General features: G+C 36.3%; 1 protein-coding gene across 1 annotated transcript in view; it reads left to right on the top strand.

Moving 5' to 3' along the window:
• The window catches only part of VWDE (von Willebrand factor D and EGF domains), a 79,705-nt gene extending 58,392 nt beyond the window's left edge, over window positions 1–21,313 (top strand). The window contains 15 exon segments of the mRNA XM_043873225.1: window positions 9,594–9,644; window positions 9,646–9,709; window positions 9,770–9,890; window positions 10,899–10,961; window positions 10,964–10,993; window positions 11,798–11,893; window positions 13,143–13,238; window positions 16,723–16,746; window positions 16,749–16,782; window positions 16,784–16,806; window positions 16,911–16,969; window positions 16,971–17,007; window positions 17,862–17,957; window positions 20,965–21,068; window positions 21,260–21,313. Coding sequence (XP_043729160.1) covers window positions 9,594–9,644; window positions 9,646–9,709; window positions 9,770–9,890; window positions 10,899–10,961; window positions 10,964–10,993; window positions 11,798–11,893; window positions 13,143–13,238; window positions 16,723–16,746; window positions 16,749–16,782; window positions 16,784–16,806; window positions 16,911–16,969; window positions 16,971–17,007; window positions 17,862–17,957; window positions 20,965–21,068; window positions 21,260–21,313 — 952 coding nt within the window.
• Window positions 21,314–21,874: the final 561 nt, after the last annotated feature.

Below are 21,874 nucleotides of genomic sequence, written 5' to 3'. Positions count from 1 at the left end.
CTGGGATAAAGCCCACTTGGTCATGGTGTATGATTTTTTTAATATGTTGTTGGATTCTGTTTGCTAGAATTTTGTTAAGGATTTTTGCATCTATGTTCATCAGTGATATTGGCCTGTAGTTTTCTTTTTTTGTGGCATCTTTGTCTGGTTTTGGAATTAGGGTGATGGTGGCCTCATAGAATGAGTTTGGAAGTTTACCTTCTTCTGCAATTTTCTGGAAGAGTTTGAGTAAGGTAGGTGTTAGCTCTTCTCTAAATTTTTGGTAGAATTCAGCTGTGAAGCCATCTGGTCCTGGGCTTTTGTTTGCTGGAAGATTTTTGATGACAGTTTCGATTTCCTTGCCTGTGATGGGTCTGTTAAGATCTTCTATTTCTTCCTGGTTCAGTTTTGGAAAGTTATACTTTTCTAAGAATTTGTCCATTTCATCCAAGTTGTCCATTTTATTGGCATAGAGCTGCTGGTAGTAGTCTCTTATGATCCTTTGTATTTCAGTGTTGTCTGTTGTGATCTCTCCATTTTCATTTCTAATTTTGTTAATTTGGTTTTTCTCTCTTTGTTTCTTAATGAGTCTTGCTAATGGTTTGTCAATTTTGTTTATTTTTTCAAAAAACCAGCTTTTAGCTTTGTTGATTTTTGCTATGGTCTCTTTAGTTTCTTTTGCATTTATTTCTGCCCTGATTTTTAAGATTTCTTTCCTTCTACTAACCCTGGGGTTCTTCATTTCTTCCTTCTCTAGTTGCTTTAGGTGTAGAGTTAGGTTATTTATTTGGTTTTTTTCTTGTTTCTTGATGTAAGCCTGTAATGCTATGAACCTTCCCCTTAGCACTGCTTTTACAGTGTCCCATAGGTTTTGGGTTGTTGTGTTTTCATTTTCATTCATTTCTATACATATTTTGATTTCTTTTTTGATTTCTTCTATGATTTGTTGGTTATTCAGAAGCGTGTTATTTAGCCTCCATATGTTTGAAGTTTTAACAATTTTTTTCCTGTAATTGAGATCTAATCTTACTGCACTGTGGTCAGAAAAGATGACTGGAATGATTTCAAATTTTTGAATTTTCCAAGACCAGATTTATGGCCCAGGATGTGATCTATTCTGGAGAATGTTCCGTGTGCACTTGAGAAAAAGGTGAAGTTGATTGTTTTGGGGTGAAATGTCCTATAGATATCAATTAGGTCTAGCTGGTCCATTGTGTCATTTAAGGTTTGTGTTTCCTTGTTAATTTTCTGTTTAGTTGATCTATCCATAGTTGTGAGTGGGGTATTAAAGTCTCCCACTATTATTGTGTTACTATTAATTTCCTCTTTCATACTCGTTAGTGTTTGCCGTACATATTGCGGTGCTCCTATGTTGGGTGCATATATATTTATAATTGTTATATCTTCTTCTTTGATTGATCCTTTGATCATTATGTAGTGTCCTTCTTTGTCTCTTTTCACATCCTTTATTTGAAAGTCTATTTTATCTGATATGAGTATTGCGACTCCTGCTTTCTTTTGGTCTCCGTTTGCATGAAATATTTTTTTCCAGCCCTTCACTTTTAGTCTGTATGTGTCTCTTGTTTTGAGGTGGGTCTCTTGTAGACAGCATATATAGGGGTCTTGTTTTTGTATCCATTCAGCCAATCTTTGTCTTTTGGTTGGGGCATTCAACCCATTTACATTTAGGGTAATTATTGATAGGTGTGGTCCCGTTGCCATTTACTTTGTTGTTTTGGGTTCACGTTTATACAACCTTTCTGTATTTCCTGTCTAGAGAAGATCCTTTAGCATTTGTTGAAGAGCTGGTTTGGTGGTGCTGAATTCTCTCAGCTTTAGCTTATCTGTAAAGCTTTTGAATTCTCCTTCATATCTGAATGAGATCCTTGCTGGATACAGTAATCTAGGTTGTAGGTTATTCTCTTTCATTACTTTCAGTACGTCCTGCCATTCCCTTCTGGCCTGGAGGGTTTCTATTGATAGATCAGCTGTTATCCTTATGGGAATCCCTTTGTGTGTTATTTGTTGTTTTTCCCTTGCTGCTTTTAATATTTGTTCTTTGTGTTTGATCTTTGTTAATTTGATTAATATGTGTCTTGGGGTGTTTCGCCTTGGGTTTATCCTGTTTGGGACTCTCTGGGTTTCTTGGATTTGGGTGGCTATTTCCTTCCCCATTTTAGGGAAGTTTTCAGCTATTATCTCCTCGAGTATTTTCTCATGGCCTTTCTTTTTGTCTTCTTCTTCTGGAACTCCTATGATTCGAATGTTGGGGCGTTTCACAGTGTCCCAGAGGTCCCTGAGGTTGTCCTCATTTCTTTTGATCCTTTTTTCTTTTTTCCTCTCTGCTTCATTTATTTCCACCATTTTATCTTCTACCTCACTTATCCTATCTTCTGCCTCCGTTATTCTACTCTTGGTTCCCTCCAAAGTGTTTTTGATCTCATTCATTGCATTATTCATTTTTAATTGACTCTTTTTTATTTCTTCTAGGTCTTTATTAAACAGTTCTTGAATCTTTTCAATCTTTGTTTCCAGGCTATTTATCTGTAACTCCATTTTGTTTTCAAGATTTTGGATCATTTTTATTATCATTATTCTAAATTCTTTTTCAGGTAGATTCCCTATCTCCTCCTCTTTTGTTTGACTTGGTGGGCATTTTTCATGTTCCTTTACCTGTTGGGTATTTCTTTGCCTTTTCATCTTGTTTAGATTGCTGTATCTGGAGTGGGCTTTCTGTATTCTGGAGGTCTGTGGTTCCTTTTTATTGTGGAGGATTAACCCAGTGGGTGGGGTTAGACGATTGGCTTGTCAAGATTTCCTGGTTAGGGGAGCTTGCGTCAGTGTTCTGGTGCGTGGAACTTGATTTCTTCTCTTTGGAGAGCAATGGAGTGCCCAGTAATGAGTTTTGAGATGGGTCTATGTGTTAGGTGTGTCCTTGGGCAGCCTGTATGTTGATGTTCAGGGCTATGTTCCTGTGTTGCTGGAGAATTTGCGTGGTATGTTTTGCTCTAAAACTTATTGGCTCTTGGGTGGTGGTTGGTTTCAGTGTAGGTATGGAGGGTTTTGGACGGTCACTTATTACTTAAAGTTCCATGTAGTCAGGAGTTTTCTGGTGTTCTCAGGTTTTGGGCTTAAGTCTCCTGCCTCTGGATTTCAGTTTTATTCTTCCTGTAGTCTCAGGACTTCTCCAACTATACAGCCCTGATAAGAAAACTTCTAGCTTAATGGCTAAAAGATTCTCCCCCGTTAGGGACACCCAGAGAGGTTCACAGATTTACATGAAGAAGAGGAGAGGGAGGAGGGAGATAGAGATGAACAGGAGGAGAAAAAGGGGGACTCAAGAGGAGAGAGACAGATCTATGCAGCTGTCTGTTCCCAGAGTGTTCTCCGTAGCCCAGTCACCTACAAGGATTCACAGAATTGGATTGGGAAGAGAAGGGGAAAGGAGGAAATAGAGGTGTTCTGAGGTAGAAAACAGAGAGTCAAGATTGGGAGAGAATAATCTTCGGTTTAAAAATAGGGCTTCTCTTTTTTTTTTTTTGTAAGGTTATAGTGTATTGAAAATGAAAATTAAGGAGTAGTAGAGGAGTACTAGAGGACTTTAAAAGAAATAAGAGAAAAAGAAAAATAGAAAATAGAAGAGAAAAAGGAAAGAAAAAAAAGAAAAAAAAAGAAAGAAAAAGAAAAAAAAAAAAGAAAAAAAAAATTTTTTTTTCCCCCTAATTAAAAAATCGTAAAAGTCTGTGGAAATGAAAGTTAAGGAGTAATGGGGGAGTAATAGGGGATTTTAAAGGAAAATAAAAGAGAAGAAAGAAAAAAGAAAAAAAAGAAAAAAATTAAAAAAAATTAAAAAAAAAAAAAAAAGAAAAAAGTAAAATTATATCTAGGAGTTTCTCTGGAGCTGTTGCGGTCAGTGTGGGTTCGGCTCAGTTTCAGATAGCTCCTCGTTCCAGCTTACGCTTCTCGATATCTACAGGCCCCTCCGGTGTAGTCAGCGTTTCCTAGAGGGATTTTAATCTGTTGCACCAGTCCCTTCTGAAGCGGTTCCCTTTGTTTATTTGGCTTCTGTTTGCCGGTCTCTTCAGAGCCTCATTTCCGCCCTGACACAGGCGGGCGGAGGTGGACTCTTATTCAGGTAGCTAGTTCCGTTGCTCTGCGGGGCAGGGAGGGGCTTGCGCTGCCGGGCGGGGCTGGCGCTGTGGGGACAGGCTTGCGCCGCGGGGATGGGCCGGGGCTGCCGGGAGGGGCTGACGCTGCTTTCTCCCTCTGTGCTGCTCAGGCTCCCGGCTGTTCTATATGGAGCGCGCCCCGCGCTGCGCGAGGCTCCAGCCCTCGGGTGTTCCACAAAAGCGCGGAAGGAAAAGCTGCGCCTGCTCTCTGTGCCTTCCCCGTCAGAGCGGTCCAGGCAGCCAGGGGCTTGATGGGCGCACTATCCCCAGGTGTGGCACACTCACTCCCTTCCGCGGACCCAGTCTCAGTTTTCGCTGGCGCCAGTCGGGCGCGCGCGCCTTCCGCCCTCCGCGTCCCCAGCCCCAGTCCCCGCCCGCGCCGGTCGGGTGTCTCGCCGCGACCTTCCCCTCCCCCCTGCCTCCTGCCTCCGGCGGGGCTGGGCCGGTCCGCAGCCTGCGAGCTCCTCTCTGGACCCTCTCCGTCTCTTTGTTCTGCGAACGGCCGGCAGTGTGTTCGGGCCGGTTAATTTACTCTCTCTCTTTTGGTCTCCCACAGTTCAAGTTGGCAACTCACAGAAGTTCCCTCCGATTGTCCTCAGGGCACTGGGGCCCGGACCCTACCCCAAGCAATGCCGCCTAAGAGCTCCCGGGATGGATCTCCGTCCTTAGCTCTTTTGTCTCACTTTTTATCTTTTATATTTTGTCCTACCTCCTTTCGAAGACAATGGGCTGCTTTTCTGGGCGCCTGATGACCTCAGCTAGCGATCTGAAGTTGTTTTGCGAAGTTTGCTCTGCGTTCAGTTATTCTTTTGATGAATTTGTAGGAGAGAAAGTGGTCTCCCCGTCCTACTCCTCCGCCATCTTGGCTCCTCAGGAATGTTTCTTAATGGTTTTGTTTCTTAATGGTTTTAGTGGGAATTCTTCCATATTTTGCCACTGAGTATATGATATCACTACAGGTTTCTGCTAGAATTTTCCTTTTACTGGTTGCTTTCTCAGAATTCTCTTTGGTTTTAAGTCAGGAGTGGGTTTTACATTTTATCAAATGCTTTTCATCATCACTATGTGCTATAATATCTGTTAATGTTTCCTTGGATTAACTTTTTCAGAATGTTTTAATAATTTTTCTTTTCTTTCTTTATTTTTAGCTGTGCTGGGTCTTTGTTGCTGTGAGGGCTTCTCTCTAGTTGTAGAGAGCAGAGGCTACTCTCTAGCTACAGTGCCCAGGCTTCTCATTGCAGTGTCTTCTGATGCAGAGCACAGTCTCTAGGGCAAGCAGGCTTCAGCAGTTGTGACGTGTGGACTCAGTAGTTGTGGTTTGTGGGCTTTAGAGCACAGGGTCAGTATTTGTGGTGTATGGGCTTAGTCGCTCCATGGCATGTGGGATCTTCCCGGGACAGGGATCGAACCCATGTTTCCTGCATTGGCAGGCTGCTTCTCCATCACTGAGTCACCAGGGCTGCCCTTTCGGACTGCTTTTTTAACAGAAAATGGTTGTATCAACATTATATTAATTTTTTCACTTATATCTTAATACAATTGTTAGTTGAGATACAAGTCTATTTCACCCTGATGTGGTAATATATAACTACACAGCTGCACTTGATTTACCTTAAATAAAAAAATAGTATTTCATTTTAAATTTGTGTATTTTCAAAAATAATGCTGACTATAAGATTATGCCACTCTGATAAAATGTTGATGTTTCATCTCTTTGTGCATGTTGCAATAGTTTTGCAAGAGTCTTTCCTTGAAATTTGGTAAAAATATTTTTCCATTAGATCAGCTGTCCTGACATCATTTTAGGAGGTTATTTTAGATTGTTTTTCTATTTCTTTCAATGTAATTTTTCTGTCATCTACTCTAGCTCTTCTTCAGTTAATTTAATCATTTATATTTTGTAAAAACTCATTGAGATTTCAAATTCTTAGTTTAAAATTATATGTATTATTATATAATTTTTAAAATTATTTTCATATCTACAGACTTGTCTAGTTTTGTTTGTTTGTTTCTGGATAAAGCTTGCCAAAAGTTATCAAATTACTTTTTTCAAATCATCATCGAAATTTGCTTTTCTGTTGTTTATCTCTTTATAATTTTTCTTTGACTTTTTGTTGTTTTGTAAGGGTTTATTCTGGCCACTGATCCTTTACATAATGTGTACTTGAAATTATCTTTTCTATCTCTATGGCCTACCTTATCTATATTGTCTTTTTATGCAGAAATAAAATTTTATACAAATATCTCTATACTGCTTTATATTCTGTGTTATCTTGTGTATTTAAATATATTACAACTTCTCTGAGGGCAGTAATCATGTGTTGACTTTTTAATGCTGCAAGGCTCCTAGAATAGCATTTATATATGTGATAGACTTTAAGACTGTTTTTTTAATTGAAGTATAATTGCTTTACAGAATTTTGTGGTTTTCTGTCTTACCTCAACAAGAATCAGCCACAGGTACACCCATGTCCCCTCCCTCCAACACCTCCCTCCCATCTCCCTCCCCACCCCACCCTTCAGCCTGTTGCGGAGCCCCGTTTGGGTTCCCTGAGTCACAGAGCAAACTCCCATTGGCTGTCTGTTTTACACATGGTATAGTAAATTTCTGTTCCTCTCCATACATCTCCTCTTCTCACTCCTCTCCTCCCACCAGGTCCACAGGTCTGTTCTCTGTGTCTACTTATCCATTGCTGCCCTGAAAATAAATTCATCAGTGCCATCTCTTCAGAGTCCATATATATGTGTCAGTATATGATATTTATATTTCTTTTTTTGACTTACTTCACTCTGTATAATAGGCACTAGTTTCGTCCCCCTCATTAGAACAGATTCAAATGCATTCCTTTTTATCACTGAGTAGTATTCCATTGTATATATGTAACACAGCTTCTTTATCCATTCATCTGTTGATGGGCATCTAGGTTGCTTCCATGTTCTAGCTATTGTAAACAGTGCTGTAGTGAACATGGGGGTACATATGTCTTTTTCAGTTTTGATTTCCTCAGGGTATATGACTAGGAGTGGGATCGCTGGGTCAATGGTTTTATTTCCTAGCTTTTTAAGGGGTCCTGATACTGTCTTCCATAGTGGCTGTATCAGTTTACATTCCCACCAGCAATGTAAGAGCGTTCCCTTTTCTCTACACCCTCTCCAGCACTTATTATTTGTAGACTTTTTGGTGATGGCCATTCTGACTGGTGTCAGGTGGTATCTTACTGTAGTTTTGATTTACATTTCTCTTATAATGACTGATGTACATGTAACAGACTTCAAATGAAGGAATGAATTACCTAATGTTAAATACTACAGAAAGTGTTAGTCACTCAGTCATGTTCAACCCTTTGCATTCCCATGGACTATAGCAGGCCAGGCTCCTCTGTCCGTGGAACTCTCTAGGCAAAGATATTGGAGTGGGTAGCCATTCTGTTCTCCAGGGGATCTTCTCCACCCAGGGATTGAACCCAGGTCTCCTGCACTGCAGGCAGATTCTTTACTGTCTGAGCCACCAGAGAAGCCCTCTGTAGGTACAGCAGAACATTAATAAATGTTATGCTAACTGTGACTAACATAGCTTTTTCTTTTTTGGTTGTTTAGCCATAAATTTGCAGCAACTGTCAACAGAACATTCACTACTTGGTGCGAGCTCAATCCACAGTCCTGCAACTACAAAAATGCTCTTGGCTGCAACCAACCACATCTCCCACTTCTCATTGTTACAACCCAAATTAATCATTCAAATAAGGCTATTTCCCATCAGATATCAGATTTTGAACATGTGGATCATACTCCTAGTGCAAACCTCGGTCTGGAGGAGTTGGCAGTTCCTACAAACAACCATAGTTCTTTAAGCATTAACCTGAACAGTTCTCACGGTGAAATAAAGGATCTTACCCGAGTCTCACCCAAACAGACGCAGGAGAGTATACTCAAACTAACAGGTCTGCCCAAGGTTACACACAGTATAAGGATGTGTTTACATCATCACTTACTAGAGCCATCACAGTTTTGCCAGAAAAGCCTGGATTGGACAAAAGATCAAGTTGTGCTGAATCCCCTTGCCTTCTTGGTGTTTCCCGTGTGCCAACCACAGGTGGTCACTTCCAGTGTGGACGCTGCCCCTTTGGATATTACGGAGATGGTATCAATTGCAGAGGTAGTGTGACAACTCTTCGAATGTCACAAAGAAAAGTATCTAGTTCACTTTTAAGTGCTTAAAAAGATACACCTTTCTATGTATTAAATTTTGTTTACTCCATTTAGTTCACTAACTTCTATTCATTTTATTTATTATTTGGGTATATTCTCTTCACATTTCAAAAAAATTAACACAAGTGTTTCTCAATTTTTTAATAATGCTGATATTAAAAAACATTATGACTATATAATACATTACAAATATATGTGTTAAGCACCTACTTGTTCTAGGGCCTTTGGAAATATTTCAATTATGTCATATAATCCACAAGGACTCCATGTGCTAGGTATTATTTTTCCCGTTATACAGAAAAGAAAGCACAACCTTACAGGGCTAACTGACATTCCTGGCAGTAAGCAGCAAGATATAATGGTATGAATAACATGTGGTCTGGGTTCTGTTCGGCTCACAGAAGGTATTTAGCCTTTAAATGACTAATCCTGCATATTTATTTGTATAAATTAAGTTTCTCTGTAATTCCTCCAGCTCTTAAGGATAAAACAAGTTAGGCATCACTTTAATTTTGAAAGGATTGTTTATTTCTTTTCTCAGTCATCAGCATAGTTTGATACAAATCAAACTTCTGGCTTAGAAGCTACTTTTTAGTGTTCATATTATTTCGTTTTGTTTGTGTTTTGATTTGTTTGAGACCAACTTAAGCAACAGAGCTGTTAGAGTGTTCCTTTGTTCTGAGTTACCTTGAGGAACTTCATTTTTTCTTTTTTCTGTAGGAATAATGTTAATAACCTTCAATTCTTACATGTTTATAATATAAAACTCATTATTATTAGCAAATAAAACAACCTCAATCATTTCAGTTACTTCAGAAAGTGTTAAATGGGTTGTTAGAGAAGCTTAAGAAATAAGAACATATAATAAGCTAATGATGTGTTCCTGGCATTTTGATCTTTGACATTCTGATTCTCCCTGCCATTCACCAGCATTTAGCCAATTAGTATCTAAATTGCTCTCTGAAAGACTGTAATCCTTTTATGGTTTGCATCCATGTCCAACAGCAGATTTTCTATGGGACTAATTTCCTCATATGGTATGTTTTGCTTACCCTATTAATCATTTGCCTCAGTCATTCTGGTAGTAAAACAAATATAAGGGAAAAAATAATTCTGTGAATGTATGCAGTCATTATCATTTAACAGCAATTTCAAATTTTTCAATTTCAGAGAATTTTACTTTTATTATATAATTAAGTCTACAGACAATGGGGATACACTGTATCTACAAATCAGCCTTTTTGCCTTGATTTTTCCAGTGATTTGTAAAAATCCTTGTGGAAGAAACAGAGTGTGTCGCCCCAAACATATGCAAATATAAACCTAGTTACACCAGTTCTAACTGCCAGACTGTTAAGTATAGCTCTTATTAGTTTGCATAATGAATTTAATTGATAACTAATATTTCTAAGCCACGAGCCTTTTTTTTTTTAACAGCTATATGTCATCCTGACTGCAAAAACCACAGAAAATGTATTAAGCCTAACATTTGTGAATGTCCCCTAGGATATGGTGGAGCAACCTGTGATGAAGGTGATAATTCAAATTAAAAATCAAATAACAAAACCAAAATAATGCAATCTTTTTAAAATGTTTTAAAGGTAATTCAGTTTTACTGTGTACATATTAATATATATCTTTTAATGCTGGTGAGGGAGTCTAAGTTTTGTTAATGTTTATTAAAAATAATTTATTGAAGATTAAAAAATTTAAATTTGCCAAATCAGATAGCCAAAAAGCAATAGCTCATACATCTTTGGTAAAAGTATCTGCAGAAATTTTTTGTGATATTTAGTAATATGGAACCATATCCTGATAAATATTTTAGCTTCAAACAAAGGATATCTGCCTATTAAATAATTTCTCAAACATGGGTCCAAGGAACTGCTATTACCAAATAATTAGAAGGTATCAGGTAGTAAAAAGAAACCTAAAAAATCATTTTGAAAAACATGTTTATAGCCATATAATTTCATTGCCTTGGTTGAAATCTTAAATGGAGAGTTTAGGAAATGGCATTCTTAAAATGGATAATACTTTAAAGAAAAAATTTTGTTATTTCTTAAGTAATATTTTTAAAGAATACATCTTAGTGGATTGTACATATATAATTATTATTAAACTGAGAGCCATGTTAAGTGTTTTCATGGCAAGGCAAGGCACAAATTAACAAATTACAGTAAACATAGTGAACTAACAGAACCACCTAGTATGAATAGCATATGAAAATAATTATAGATATATAGAAGTGTTTTCTTTGTAGGGCAAGAATGTGTAACTCCAAGTCTCACTTTTCAGAAGAAACTTCAGATTGTGTATTTCCATCCAGTTAACCAAAAGTTTTATAAACCAAAACATGCTGATATTTATAGGTGTCTACAGAGTGTGGCCTCATAGTCAACCCCACAGAACTAGATTTCATGCTAAACTAGAACTAAGTTTCCTGTAAACTGCTCACAGCAGCAGGTTTTCTTGTGCTTGTGCTTCATAAACTGGCTTTTTCCAAATTATGAGCTGATTTAACACAATCTGTGTCTGCAGAAGACTGTAGACCACGTTGTCACCATGGTGGAGCCTGCTTAGGGGGAAACCTCTGCATGTGTCCTGTGGTTTTGTAGGAATAAGGTGTAAAACAAGTAAGCAAAGCTCTCTTGCAGTCTAATATAATGAAATTGCTCCTTAATGAGTTGATTGCTCTAATCCTGAGATAAACCCAAACCCTCAGCAAAATACATGCCTTCATGATTTGCTAAGATGACGACCATTCTGCATACCACTGGGAACACTGGGAGCCAGCACTAAGTAAGATAAAGAAGCTTGTTCTTAGAAGCAGCTCTCTTCTGGACTCTATCCATGACCATTACTTTGAGAGAACAAGAATTTTAACTTGTGTGTGCACAGTCACTCAGTCACGTCCGACTCTTTGCAACCCCATGATCTGTAGCCCGCCAGGCTCCTCTGTCCGTGGGATTCTCCAGGCAAGAATATTGGAGTAGGTTTCCATTTCCTTCTCCAGGGGATCTTCCCAGCTCAGGGATTGAATGCATGTCTCTTGCATCTCCTGCATTGGTGGTTGGGTTCTTACCACTTGTGCCACCTAGAAAGCCCCTCTAATTTTTTAGCTTATAAACAAATCTCCTTTAATCTATGTCTATGATTACTTTCATTAGTAACAATTTTCACAGTCAACTCTTGCTTACTATTCACCCCAGTGATTTTCTACTTTCCCCATCTCTATTAACAACAGCAAACAATAAAGATAACTAAATATGAAAACTGCAAACTATTTAAAGCCAAAAAATAAACTGGTTTTTATCTTTCTCTTTAATCTTATTCATTAGACAATGTGATTGGCAGTTATGAGCACCTAAGTTATAGCCAATAATATGACCAGTACCGAGTCTAATTTACCTTTCTTTTAATTTATCCTATGATCTTAGTTGTCTGTAACAGGCACTGTGAAAATGGAGGCCAATGTCTTAAACCAGACGTCTGTGAGTGTAAACCTGGCTGGTATGGACCTACCTGTAGCACAGGTAAAATCAGAAATATTTTCAATAAATATGTCAGTTGAAAGAAATTTAAGGTGCATCAGTGGTTTAAGGTGCATCAATGGCTTAAGGATAAGGACTTGCAAAACATAAAACTAATCAGATGAGACTGGTGTAGAGTTTTTATTTCAGATAGATGTTTAAAACCCTCTCTCTCGTCTTCATTAATTATCTTTGTATTCAACCACAGAATGTATTTCAGCTTTACTCTTATCCAACCCAAACCAATTTCTTTTTTGGCTTTTATTTTTCCCTCATACTCTTGCCTTATGGTGGAGAGAAACATATTTGTGTTGCATATTCAGGTATCTTTGAAGTTTATTTTTTATCACAATGCAGACATTCTGTTTCATTAAATATTCAAGCAATTCTGAGTTAACTGGACATCATAATGTTATTCTATTTATTAATCACAGTATCAGGCTTAATATGTTTGCCATTATCTATGTTTAATCCATTGTGATCGAATGACTCTTCTCAACGTAAATTTAATTCAGTGTTTATAGCTTGACAACTATGTGTGAAGCAAGATGCAAAGGGAAATAAAGATCAATTTGTTTTTTCCCCAGTTACAAGAAGCACATCATTAGTGAAGGAGATATAGGTTATAATTATAAAAAGTACTATGATACAAGTTGCGTAACAAGTGACATAATAAATGTTTAGCTTTTTGGAAACAGGAAAGAGAAGTTCATTCTGACAGGTGCAGTTAAGAATAAAATTGTGTAAACTTTGTAGAACTGGCAAAATCGGGGTTAAAAATGGAATTTGGGGTGACTTTCAACGTGGAACAACGGGAAGAAGCAAAAACAAAGCATGTTCTTGAGTGTGCTAGGACTTGAGTGCAGTGTCCCTATTTGAATTGGGAAGATGACTTAAAGGCATGACTGAATATATTTGAGCAGATTACAGACTATCCTGTTTGTGCTGCTGAATTGCTTTCTCCTAACTTCTAATTGTTTTACCAACAATGCTTACCAAGGTCATTCTGAATTCTAATAATAGCCTCCACATTCATAGCTTGGTAATATTTGTTAATGAATAAACTTTCAAAGCTATTATCTGGTTATTCCTCTCCTCGTATGTTTGGAAAAGTCTAATTAATTATAGGCTATGGGTTTAAGTGGCAGTAAAAATAAAATATTTCACTATGCACCATTCTGTACTTCAGGGCAGCTTCCATTTTTTAAATAATAAAACTTTCATGGTCTTTCTCCCTCCTGCTGTTTACCAGCTTTATGTGACCCTGTTTGCCTCAATGGTGGTTCCTGCAATAAGCCAAACACTTGCATCTGTCCAAATGGATTCTTTGGTACACAGTGTCAGAATGGCAATTATTCTTTCTTTATAAATAAAAAGGCAAAGGAAAAGTCAGACACAAACAGAGCTCTGAGTAAACAAACATAAGACAATTTTCAAAGGGGAAGATGTTATTTATTTATTTTCTCTATTTCTTGTGATATTGCAGTTTTGGTCACCAAATTACCAGTTCATAGAAATATATGAGTTATTGTGTAAAATGTGTACTTATTCAACTTATGTTAGGCTCACAACCTTAGCACGTTTGTAGGACCAAGGTGTGAAACAAATAAGCAAAGCTCTCTTGCAGTCTTTCGTGTGCAATGCTGTCATTTTTGTTGCCTTCTCAGCAAAAATGTTTTATTTACAGTCAATCTAATGTCTAGTACTAATTTTATCTCATGATCTCTCTTGACTTTAGTTTCATTAAATGCTTATGAAGAGCCAGCTACACACAGCAGTGTACCCAGTAATATGAGACATAAAGATGTACCATTTCCCCCATTTATGGCCTATGACTTTAACACTTTCACTCATAGAGTTAATGCTATAAACTGTTTTTGTTTTTTTCAGAATAATGGGCATGACCTGAAGTTGAGGACATAGGCATGAAATAATGTCAATAAATGAAATTTTAAATCTGTTTTCTGTATCTTAGTATTTTTGAGCTTATACAAATATAGAGTGGATTTTTAGTATAAGACGTGATAATTTAATTCCTAAAATACATACTTTCTTTGTCATGTTACAGTTTGACCTACAATCCTGTTTTGTTTTGTTTTGTTTTGTTTTACTTAGAGGTAGGTTAGGATTCTAAGATTGACATTGAGATGGAGAAGAAACCATCCCTCTAATACTAGATACATTAAGCATACAAAATGAGTTTTTCTAATTCAGATTTCTGTTAAGGAGCTAGGGTATGAACATGGAATGCAAAAACTAGATTAAGGCAGATCTTGAAAATTAGGAGACTAAATGCATGTTTAAGAGTTTTAGGTAGAAGGAGAATGTGAGAAAGAAAATAAAAAGCTATGCTTCTAATGCTATTTGCAATAGGTGTAAGATTTAGTAAGAAAATTTCTTCTCTAAAATGTGTATGTCAACTATATCACTAGGTAAAGCAGAGACCCTCTAATTTACTAAATTGAACTAAAAATTATCTAATGAATACATGTCATGTTAAAATTTTTGGAGTTATCACTCTTTACAACGTCCTAGTGGCATGGATACGACAAATTTATAGTTTCCAGGCCTCAGACCTCTTTACTTTCAAGTTTGAGCTGGACAGGTGCTGTCAAGTGTGAATGAGACTACAGCAGACCGCCTCCAAGCACAGTTGGCACTTGGCATTAAGTAACGGTATTATTGCTATAAGACATGCTATACAAAGTGCAGGAAAAAATATGATCTTTATTAGGTCACATCCCTTGTAAGCCCAAATAGAGGGAAGGGAAGATGGTATACATATTGAAAGCCATTGAATAAATTAGGCAGAATATGGTTAAAGTAAGTATAAGGAGCATATACTGTGTATTCTACAGATTTCGAAAGAGAGAGACACTGCGCTGAAAACATGAAAGGTTAACTATTAATAAGCAAGACTTAAAATGTGAGGCTGTATGTGTGTGCTTAGTCGCTCAGTCGTGTCCAACTCTTGCGACCCCATAGACTGTAGCCTGCCAGGCTCCATGGGATTCTCCAGGCAAGAATACTGGAGTGGGTTGCCATTTCCTTCTTCAGGGGATCTTCCCAACCCAGGAATTGAACCCAGGTCTCCTGCACTGCAGGCAGACTCTTTTCCGACTGAGTTACAAGGGAATCTGAAAATGTGAGGCTAGAGATGGTTAAATGTATCTTCCAATTTCCTTCATCCCTTAAATGCCATGAGCTCTTTCCATATACAAAGTAAGGCCAGATTACTTGGCTCATTTTGGAGTCTGATGGAAGATCCATCTGAGACCTGGAGAATCTCATAAATATATACATGACTGGGTATTCTCCTAAACTTCCTTTTCTTAAAATGGGATTAGGGGTGGCACAACGAAGTCCACATTTTATGCCATTTCTCTGTATTACTTTAATTATATATACTTTTTTGTATAGATGTAGTATTTATCTCTACACTCAAGTTTTATACAGTATATGAGTACTGATTATAACAAGACTACCCATTATAAAAAGGTCCTTTTTTCTTTTTAAGCGTTAAATTCCTAACCACTGGTATTTCTTGTGATGTTTTTGTAATGAAAAGAATACATCTCTTCCTAGTTAACAGAAATAATCTTAAATTGAATAGGATTGTTGTCGTTCAGTCACTCAGTCGTGTCTGACTCTTTGTGACCCCACCAACTGTAGCCCACCAGGCTCCTCTGTCCATGGGACTCTCCAGGCAAGAATATTGGAGTGGGTTGCCATTTCCTTCTCCACTGTAAGAATTAGAAAGCAGAAAACTTAAGATCATTTCTCTATTATATAAAGTACCAATAAAAATACCAGAGAAAGGAAACTCAATTATTAACCAGAAGAGGCTCAGTCTAAAATAATGGATATTATTCATTTGCTAAAATCTTTCAGTTAATATTGTTTTTATACAAAAAGTGTTACATTATTTTCACCTATAAATCTATTTGAAATCAGCGGAATTTTTCTTAGTGTTTGGAAATTTTCAAAAGGGGAATCTGTCCACAAATACCTTATTACCAAAACAAAATAATTGGACATTCACTTTTACAACAAAAACTAAAATCCACTTAATCATCACTCAAGGAAAATTAAATTTAAAAATTTATAGGCAAGTTTGCCTTTGTATTACTATTTTTAAATAACTGCATTTAATTGTCACATCAGGAAGAAGTATGAAGCAAGAAAAATCCTGTCATAAAAGATACAAACCTCAACTTCTGAACTCCATGGAACAGAACCATATACATAGAAGTTACTAGTACACTGTATTCAGGATTATCTAATAAATATTCTTGAAAAAGCCAAAGATTTATTGTTAAAAAAGACTTTTTCCCAGGCCCTGAGAGGAATAAGTCACATATAAAGAAAGCTCTGTCTCTATGACCTCAGTAGGTATCCAAAAGTAACTTTAAAGTTTTTTCTAAACATATAACCAATTTTTCTAACTTCCACAGGAACAGGTCTTATTTTGAGCTTGGTTTTGACTTATTTTCTTGTTTTTTTCCCAGGTCATTTCACTCTTTACTTCAGAGTTTGGTGAAACATAAGATTAGATTCATAATATTTGCACTATCATACTGAAGGCTCCATTGGTTATAAACACTTTACCAATGTATTTCAAAGTATGCTAACCCACTAGCAATTTATGGCTATAACCACTGTATTTTATGATTTAGAAATGATGGTTTTAACAACTTGCAGTTGTGATCTTATATTTTACTAGCTCATTTCTCTGCCTTATGTCCCTATATATCACACACACATAATGCAACATATAATATATAATAATTGAATATATGATAGTCACAGATTGCTGCAGTGTGTTCTTTCAGCTCTCTGCCAGCCTCCCTGTAAGAATGTGGTCACTGCGTGAGAAATAATGTGTGCGCCTGTCACTGGTATGAGATGCCAAAAAAGTAAGACACTACTAAATATGCTTGCCAGCTACAGGTAAAGCAAACATATTAAACAGCAAAACTATTAATATTTAAGGACTAAAATTTCATCCCTTTATCTCCAGGTATCTGTGTTTCCATGTGCATTAATGGAGGAAAGTGTGTGGGACCAAACATTCGCTCTTTGTCCTTCTGGCTGGACAGGGAAACAATGCAACACACATAAGGGAAATAAATACCCTTAACATGCTAAAGTCTACATGGGAACATAAAGCAGGACTTCAGACAAAGAACGTGTTCCTTGTTTTTTGTTTCCTTGCTTTTATTTTTTCTTATTTAGCTCTACTTTAGAATTTATCTTTTTTTTTAGAATTTATCTTTTTATTTCACTCTTCTTCCATTTCCCTGTGAAAGCAATCCTCCTTCCATTGGTTTATTACTGGACTTGCCTAAACTTCTAAATCAAAAAGGTCCTAATTTCCTTACAAAATATGTATGAGCTTTCCTAGGAAATTCTCAATTAGCATCAGTTGCATCAATGTTTCACCTTTAAAATTGTTTTCCACAAATGTCTTTTGGAATGTCAACATCAAACTCCTCTGCCTTATGTCAAAATAGATCACATTAATTTTAATTTAAAAAAATAATATATCTTTTTAAAATAGAATAAAATGCCAGTTCCTCTGAACTCTTTCTTTCTAATTAGCAGAGGTACAGGGTATCTTGTATTTTCCAGTTTATCCAATACAGTTGCCAGGATAAATGACATGTATTTAAGTCCTGGTCTCAGTTATAAGTAGGAGTCAGGGAAGCTTTAAAAAATTACTGATTTCTTGGCCCCATCTCAGACCAGTTCAGAACCTCCTGAGTAGTTTTATTGCTTTCAATCTAGCTTTTGAGATGATGGGAGTTCTCGTTCAAATGTTTCATTTTTTCCATAAAAGTCTAACAATGGGAAAAAGGGGAAAAATTCCTTAATCATTGATTTTTAACTGTTTCTCTTTTTTCTTTAATGAAAATTGTTATCGCTTATGGTAGGATTTGACTAGTAAATTAAGTTTTAAACTTATTTGCAGCAGTCTGCTTTCAGAAGTGTAAAAATGGTGGTGAATGTATCGCTCCCAGCACATGCCATTGTCCTACCACATGGGCAGGAGAACAGTGTCAAATACGTAAACCCACAGAACTCACTTTCTACTCTACGTTCTGAATTTGAATCTACTATAATTATTAAATAAAGTATAGCTTTAAGAGAAATATATACAGAAAAATAAATCCCAGTATGCTGATCCATTAAAGTTTTAGAAATGGAGGGATGTCTTACCCATTTCTATACCTATTTTAAAAAGAATGTATGGTATATTATATTACTGTTTTGTGTAACTTAGAAAGATCCAAAGTACAGTCTGTGGAGTGTCAGTGAATTCCTCTTAGGTGGACTTAAGAAGTTTTTTTTCATTTTAAAAGATCTTTTTCTTCCAGTTTTCTTGCAATATAATTGACATTCTGCACTGTATAAGGTGTACAACATAATGATTTTACTTACATACATTATGAAATGATTACCACAATGTTTAGTGAATATTCATCTCATATAGGTACAACATTAAATAATTTTTTTAAAAAGTATCCTTCCCTTGTGATGAGAACTTTTACTGTCTTATAAGCTTTTGTATATAATGTACAGTGGCGTTAATTATATTTATCATGTTGTACATTTCATCCCCAGTACTTAAGAAGTTTGTAACTTTTGACTGCTTTCCTCCAAGGGGGAATTAGACGAAGAAGGTTTTAATATATAGTTTAAATGTTTTTCTATATTATAGGGTAGATATGTATCATGGAAATCAGAGAAAATATGAAAAAAATTTTTTTAAATAAATTTCTCCAAATTCCATCACCCAGAACTAGTTTATGCCTTGATTTTCTCATGTTAGCTATTTCCACTTTTAGTCATAAAGTTTTACATAGATGGGATCTCATGCTATAGACAAAAATCAAATTTTATGCAATTTTGAAATTTATGTAAACTTAAAATAACATCTTAAAATATTAACAAAGATTGACTTAATGGGAAAAACAGAGAATCTCCTCAAAGTACTTTCAAATGTTTAATACCTACATAATATCAAAACTGGTAATGCAAATGTATTATAAACTGAAATTATACAATTGTAAAATGACTGTACTTTTTTACTAGAAATACCTGCTCTGCTTTTCAGTATGCTTGAACCACACTCATTTCCATTTGTCAGAGATTCTGCATATAATTTTTATGACTCTTAGAGTTTATTTTATTATTAATCACTACTCACTTCTCATTCTAGTAAAATATTTTCAAAGAATTCATTAAGTGCTAGTACTTATGTAAGAAATACCTGCTCAAAAATCAGTAATTCACATTGAAAGTTAGATGTGATAAAATGCTATAAAAAGGAACACTCAACTTCAATTTGGCCTACTCATTCTGGAGAGGGGTTGTGTGGACTATGAGAGAGAATGATGAGATGCTAAAAGCACATTAATGTGGAAATATGCTCCAGTGATTGTGAACTCAGGTACTCTGAGCACAGTCTGAAGATGCGCACCCTGTTTTTGCACCTTGTAGCAACTTTGTGTGAGATTTTAAAAGTCCCCTTCCTCAAAAATGCTTTACTTCTTTCTGTCTGGAAACTTGTCTAAATATTGATGATGTTATTTATACAAGTTGTTTTACTGCCATCTTCTGGAAAAATTGTTGTAATAAATATTCAAATCTATGACGTCTGCGATATGAACCGTGTTTAGTTAGCTGCGGAACCTTGTCCTGCTGTACACAATAGCTCAGATAAAAACATACCTTTCAATGTTGCATTTATACTAAAGGGAGTATTATTCTTATATATGCAAGCTTCAAATATGAGCTATTTAAACAGATACTTCTCCCATGAAAAAAACTATTGTATATAATTTTACATTATGCCTATATTTAGTCAGTATTACTTAAAAGTGTTTTGGTGTCCTTAGAAACATAATTTTAAATGCTATATCAAGTTCCATAATATAAATACTGTAATTCACTTGACCTTTCCTCTCATGTTGAACATTTCTCTTATTTACAAACTGTTACTATGATAAGAATTTTTTTCTCTATAGGTGGGTAGGTAGGTAAATGAGGAAGGAAAAAAAAGGACAAAAGATAAACAGATATTGAAATAGATATAAGGTATTTTAAAATTGCATAGGAAGAGATTTTAAACAAGAAATTTCTAGTACAGATAATATGCCTATCTTTAGGAAGCTTCCAACAGAATTGTTTCACATTAAACTTCCATTAGTAGTAAATAAAACTGTCTGTTTCTCCATATGTTGGTCAGTACTGAGTTGCCCCTTTTAAGTCTTTGCTAAAAAAGTTTTATTAAAAAGCAAGTTATGATGGAGAAGGAAATGGCAACCCACTCTAGTACTCTTGCCTGGAAAATCCCATGGACCGAGGAGCCTAGTAGGCTACAGTCCATGGGGTTGCAAAGAGTCAGACATGACTGAGCGACTTTAATTCACTTCATGGCAAAAGATCTTGTGTGAAACATGTTCATCTTAATTTCCATGAAACAACACTCTGCAGTCTAATTAAACTTTTATCTATTGTACATAGAAAAAAAAAAAAAGAATCTGCCTGCCAGTGTAGAGGACATGGGTTCAATCCCTGGTCTGGGAAGATCCCACATACTCGGAGCAACTAAGCCCATGCACCTCAAAAAAGAGTAGCCCTCACTCACTGCAACTAGAGAAAGCACATGCATAGCATCAGCCAAAAAATAAATGATTTTTTTAAAAGGAAAAAAAAATAAAAAGCAAATTATGAATGCTATGTTACTGATTTGAATCTCCTCTCTAAAGAAAACAAAAAGATATGTTTTAAATACTTTAAAATATAGCCAATGAAAATGTTTGCTTTAATAATATCGATATCTTTATGAAACAGTGAAACTGTGGTGTTCAGTTTGGGGGTGTTTGGTCTTTTGATGTCTGCATATGTGGGTGTTTGCACACTGGTTGCAGAAATACAGTAGTGCAATTGGTCATTCAATGATTCTTATGTCTATGTTATAGCCAAGTTGCTGAGTGGCTTCAGGACTTTGGAATTGTCTGAAGCATTTGTGTCAAAAGACAGTAACTGTAAAAACTTGTGTATTACAGCAATTTGCGATCAAAAGTATCTTTATGGAGGCAGATGTGTACTCCCCAACATACGTTCTTGCTGCACTGAGCATTCTGGGGTCAAATGTGAAAAGAAAATAAAGGTATTTTACACTTTAAACAAAGAATATATTAAATATTGACACCTGCCATCAACCGGGATATTCAGTTGATAGATGCAGTAATTTATACCTATTTGTTAATGCTTTTTGTTCTTTTACTTCTAAAATAGAAAATATACAATATTTTATTTTCTTCTAAAACTAGAAATCATATCATTCTTGTGTCATTATAGGGTTATCTTGTTACTCAGAATTTTCATGTGCGCTTATGGAATTTCAGCATGTAGATAACAACCATCAAACATTATATAATATTTCATGACACCAGAGCTGAAAGAGAGCAAATATCTCACAATGTAGATTTAAGACACCAATAATTTATATTTGGTCAAATACTAGCTAAAAAGACCACCTTCACCCTTTAAAAAAATTTTACCACCTTTACATCAGTGAATCACTACTTCACTGATGGGGGGAGGCGTGTTTCTAAACATGTTCAGTGGATCATATGCCACCGAAGCCTTGAATATCCTTGTTCCTTTCCTTGATAATAGTTCTCTCTCTTCATTTGCGTGCATGCATGCCAAGTCGCTTCAGTCCTGTCCTGCTCTTTGTAAACATATGGACTGTAGCCTGCCAGGCTCCTCTGTCCATGAGATTTCTCAGGCAAGAATACTGGAGTGGGTCGCCGTGCCCTCCTCCAGATCTTCCCAACTCAGGGATGCAACTCACATCTACTCAGGGATGCAACTCACATCTCTTGTATCCTCTGCATTGGTAGGCAGGTTCTGTACAACTAGCACCACCTGGGAAGCCCCTCTCTTCATTTACCTGATGTATGTTCAGTT

Source organism: Cervus elaphus, chromosome 18 (assembly GCF_910594005.1).
Source record: "Cervus elaphus chromosome 18, mCerEla1.1, whole genome shotgun sequence".
Taxonomy (NCBI): Eukaryota; Metazoa; Chordata; class Mammalia; order Artiodactyla; family Cervidae; genus Cervus; species Cervus elaphus.
Note: the sequence above shows the minus strand (reverse complement) of the source record. Positions and strands in the feature narration are given on the sequence as shown.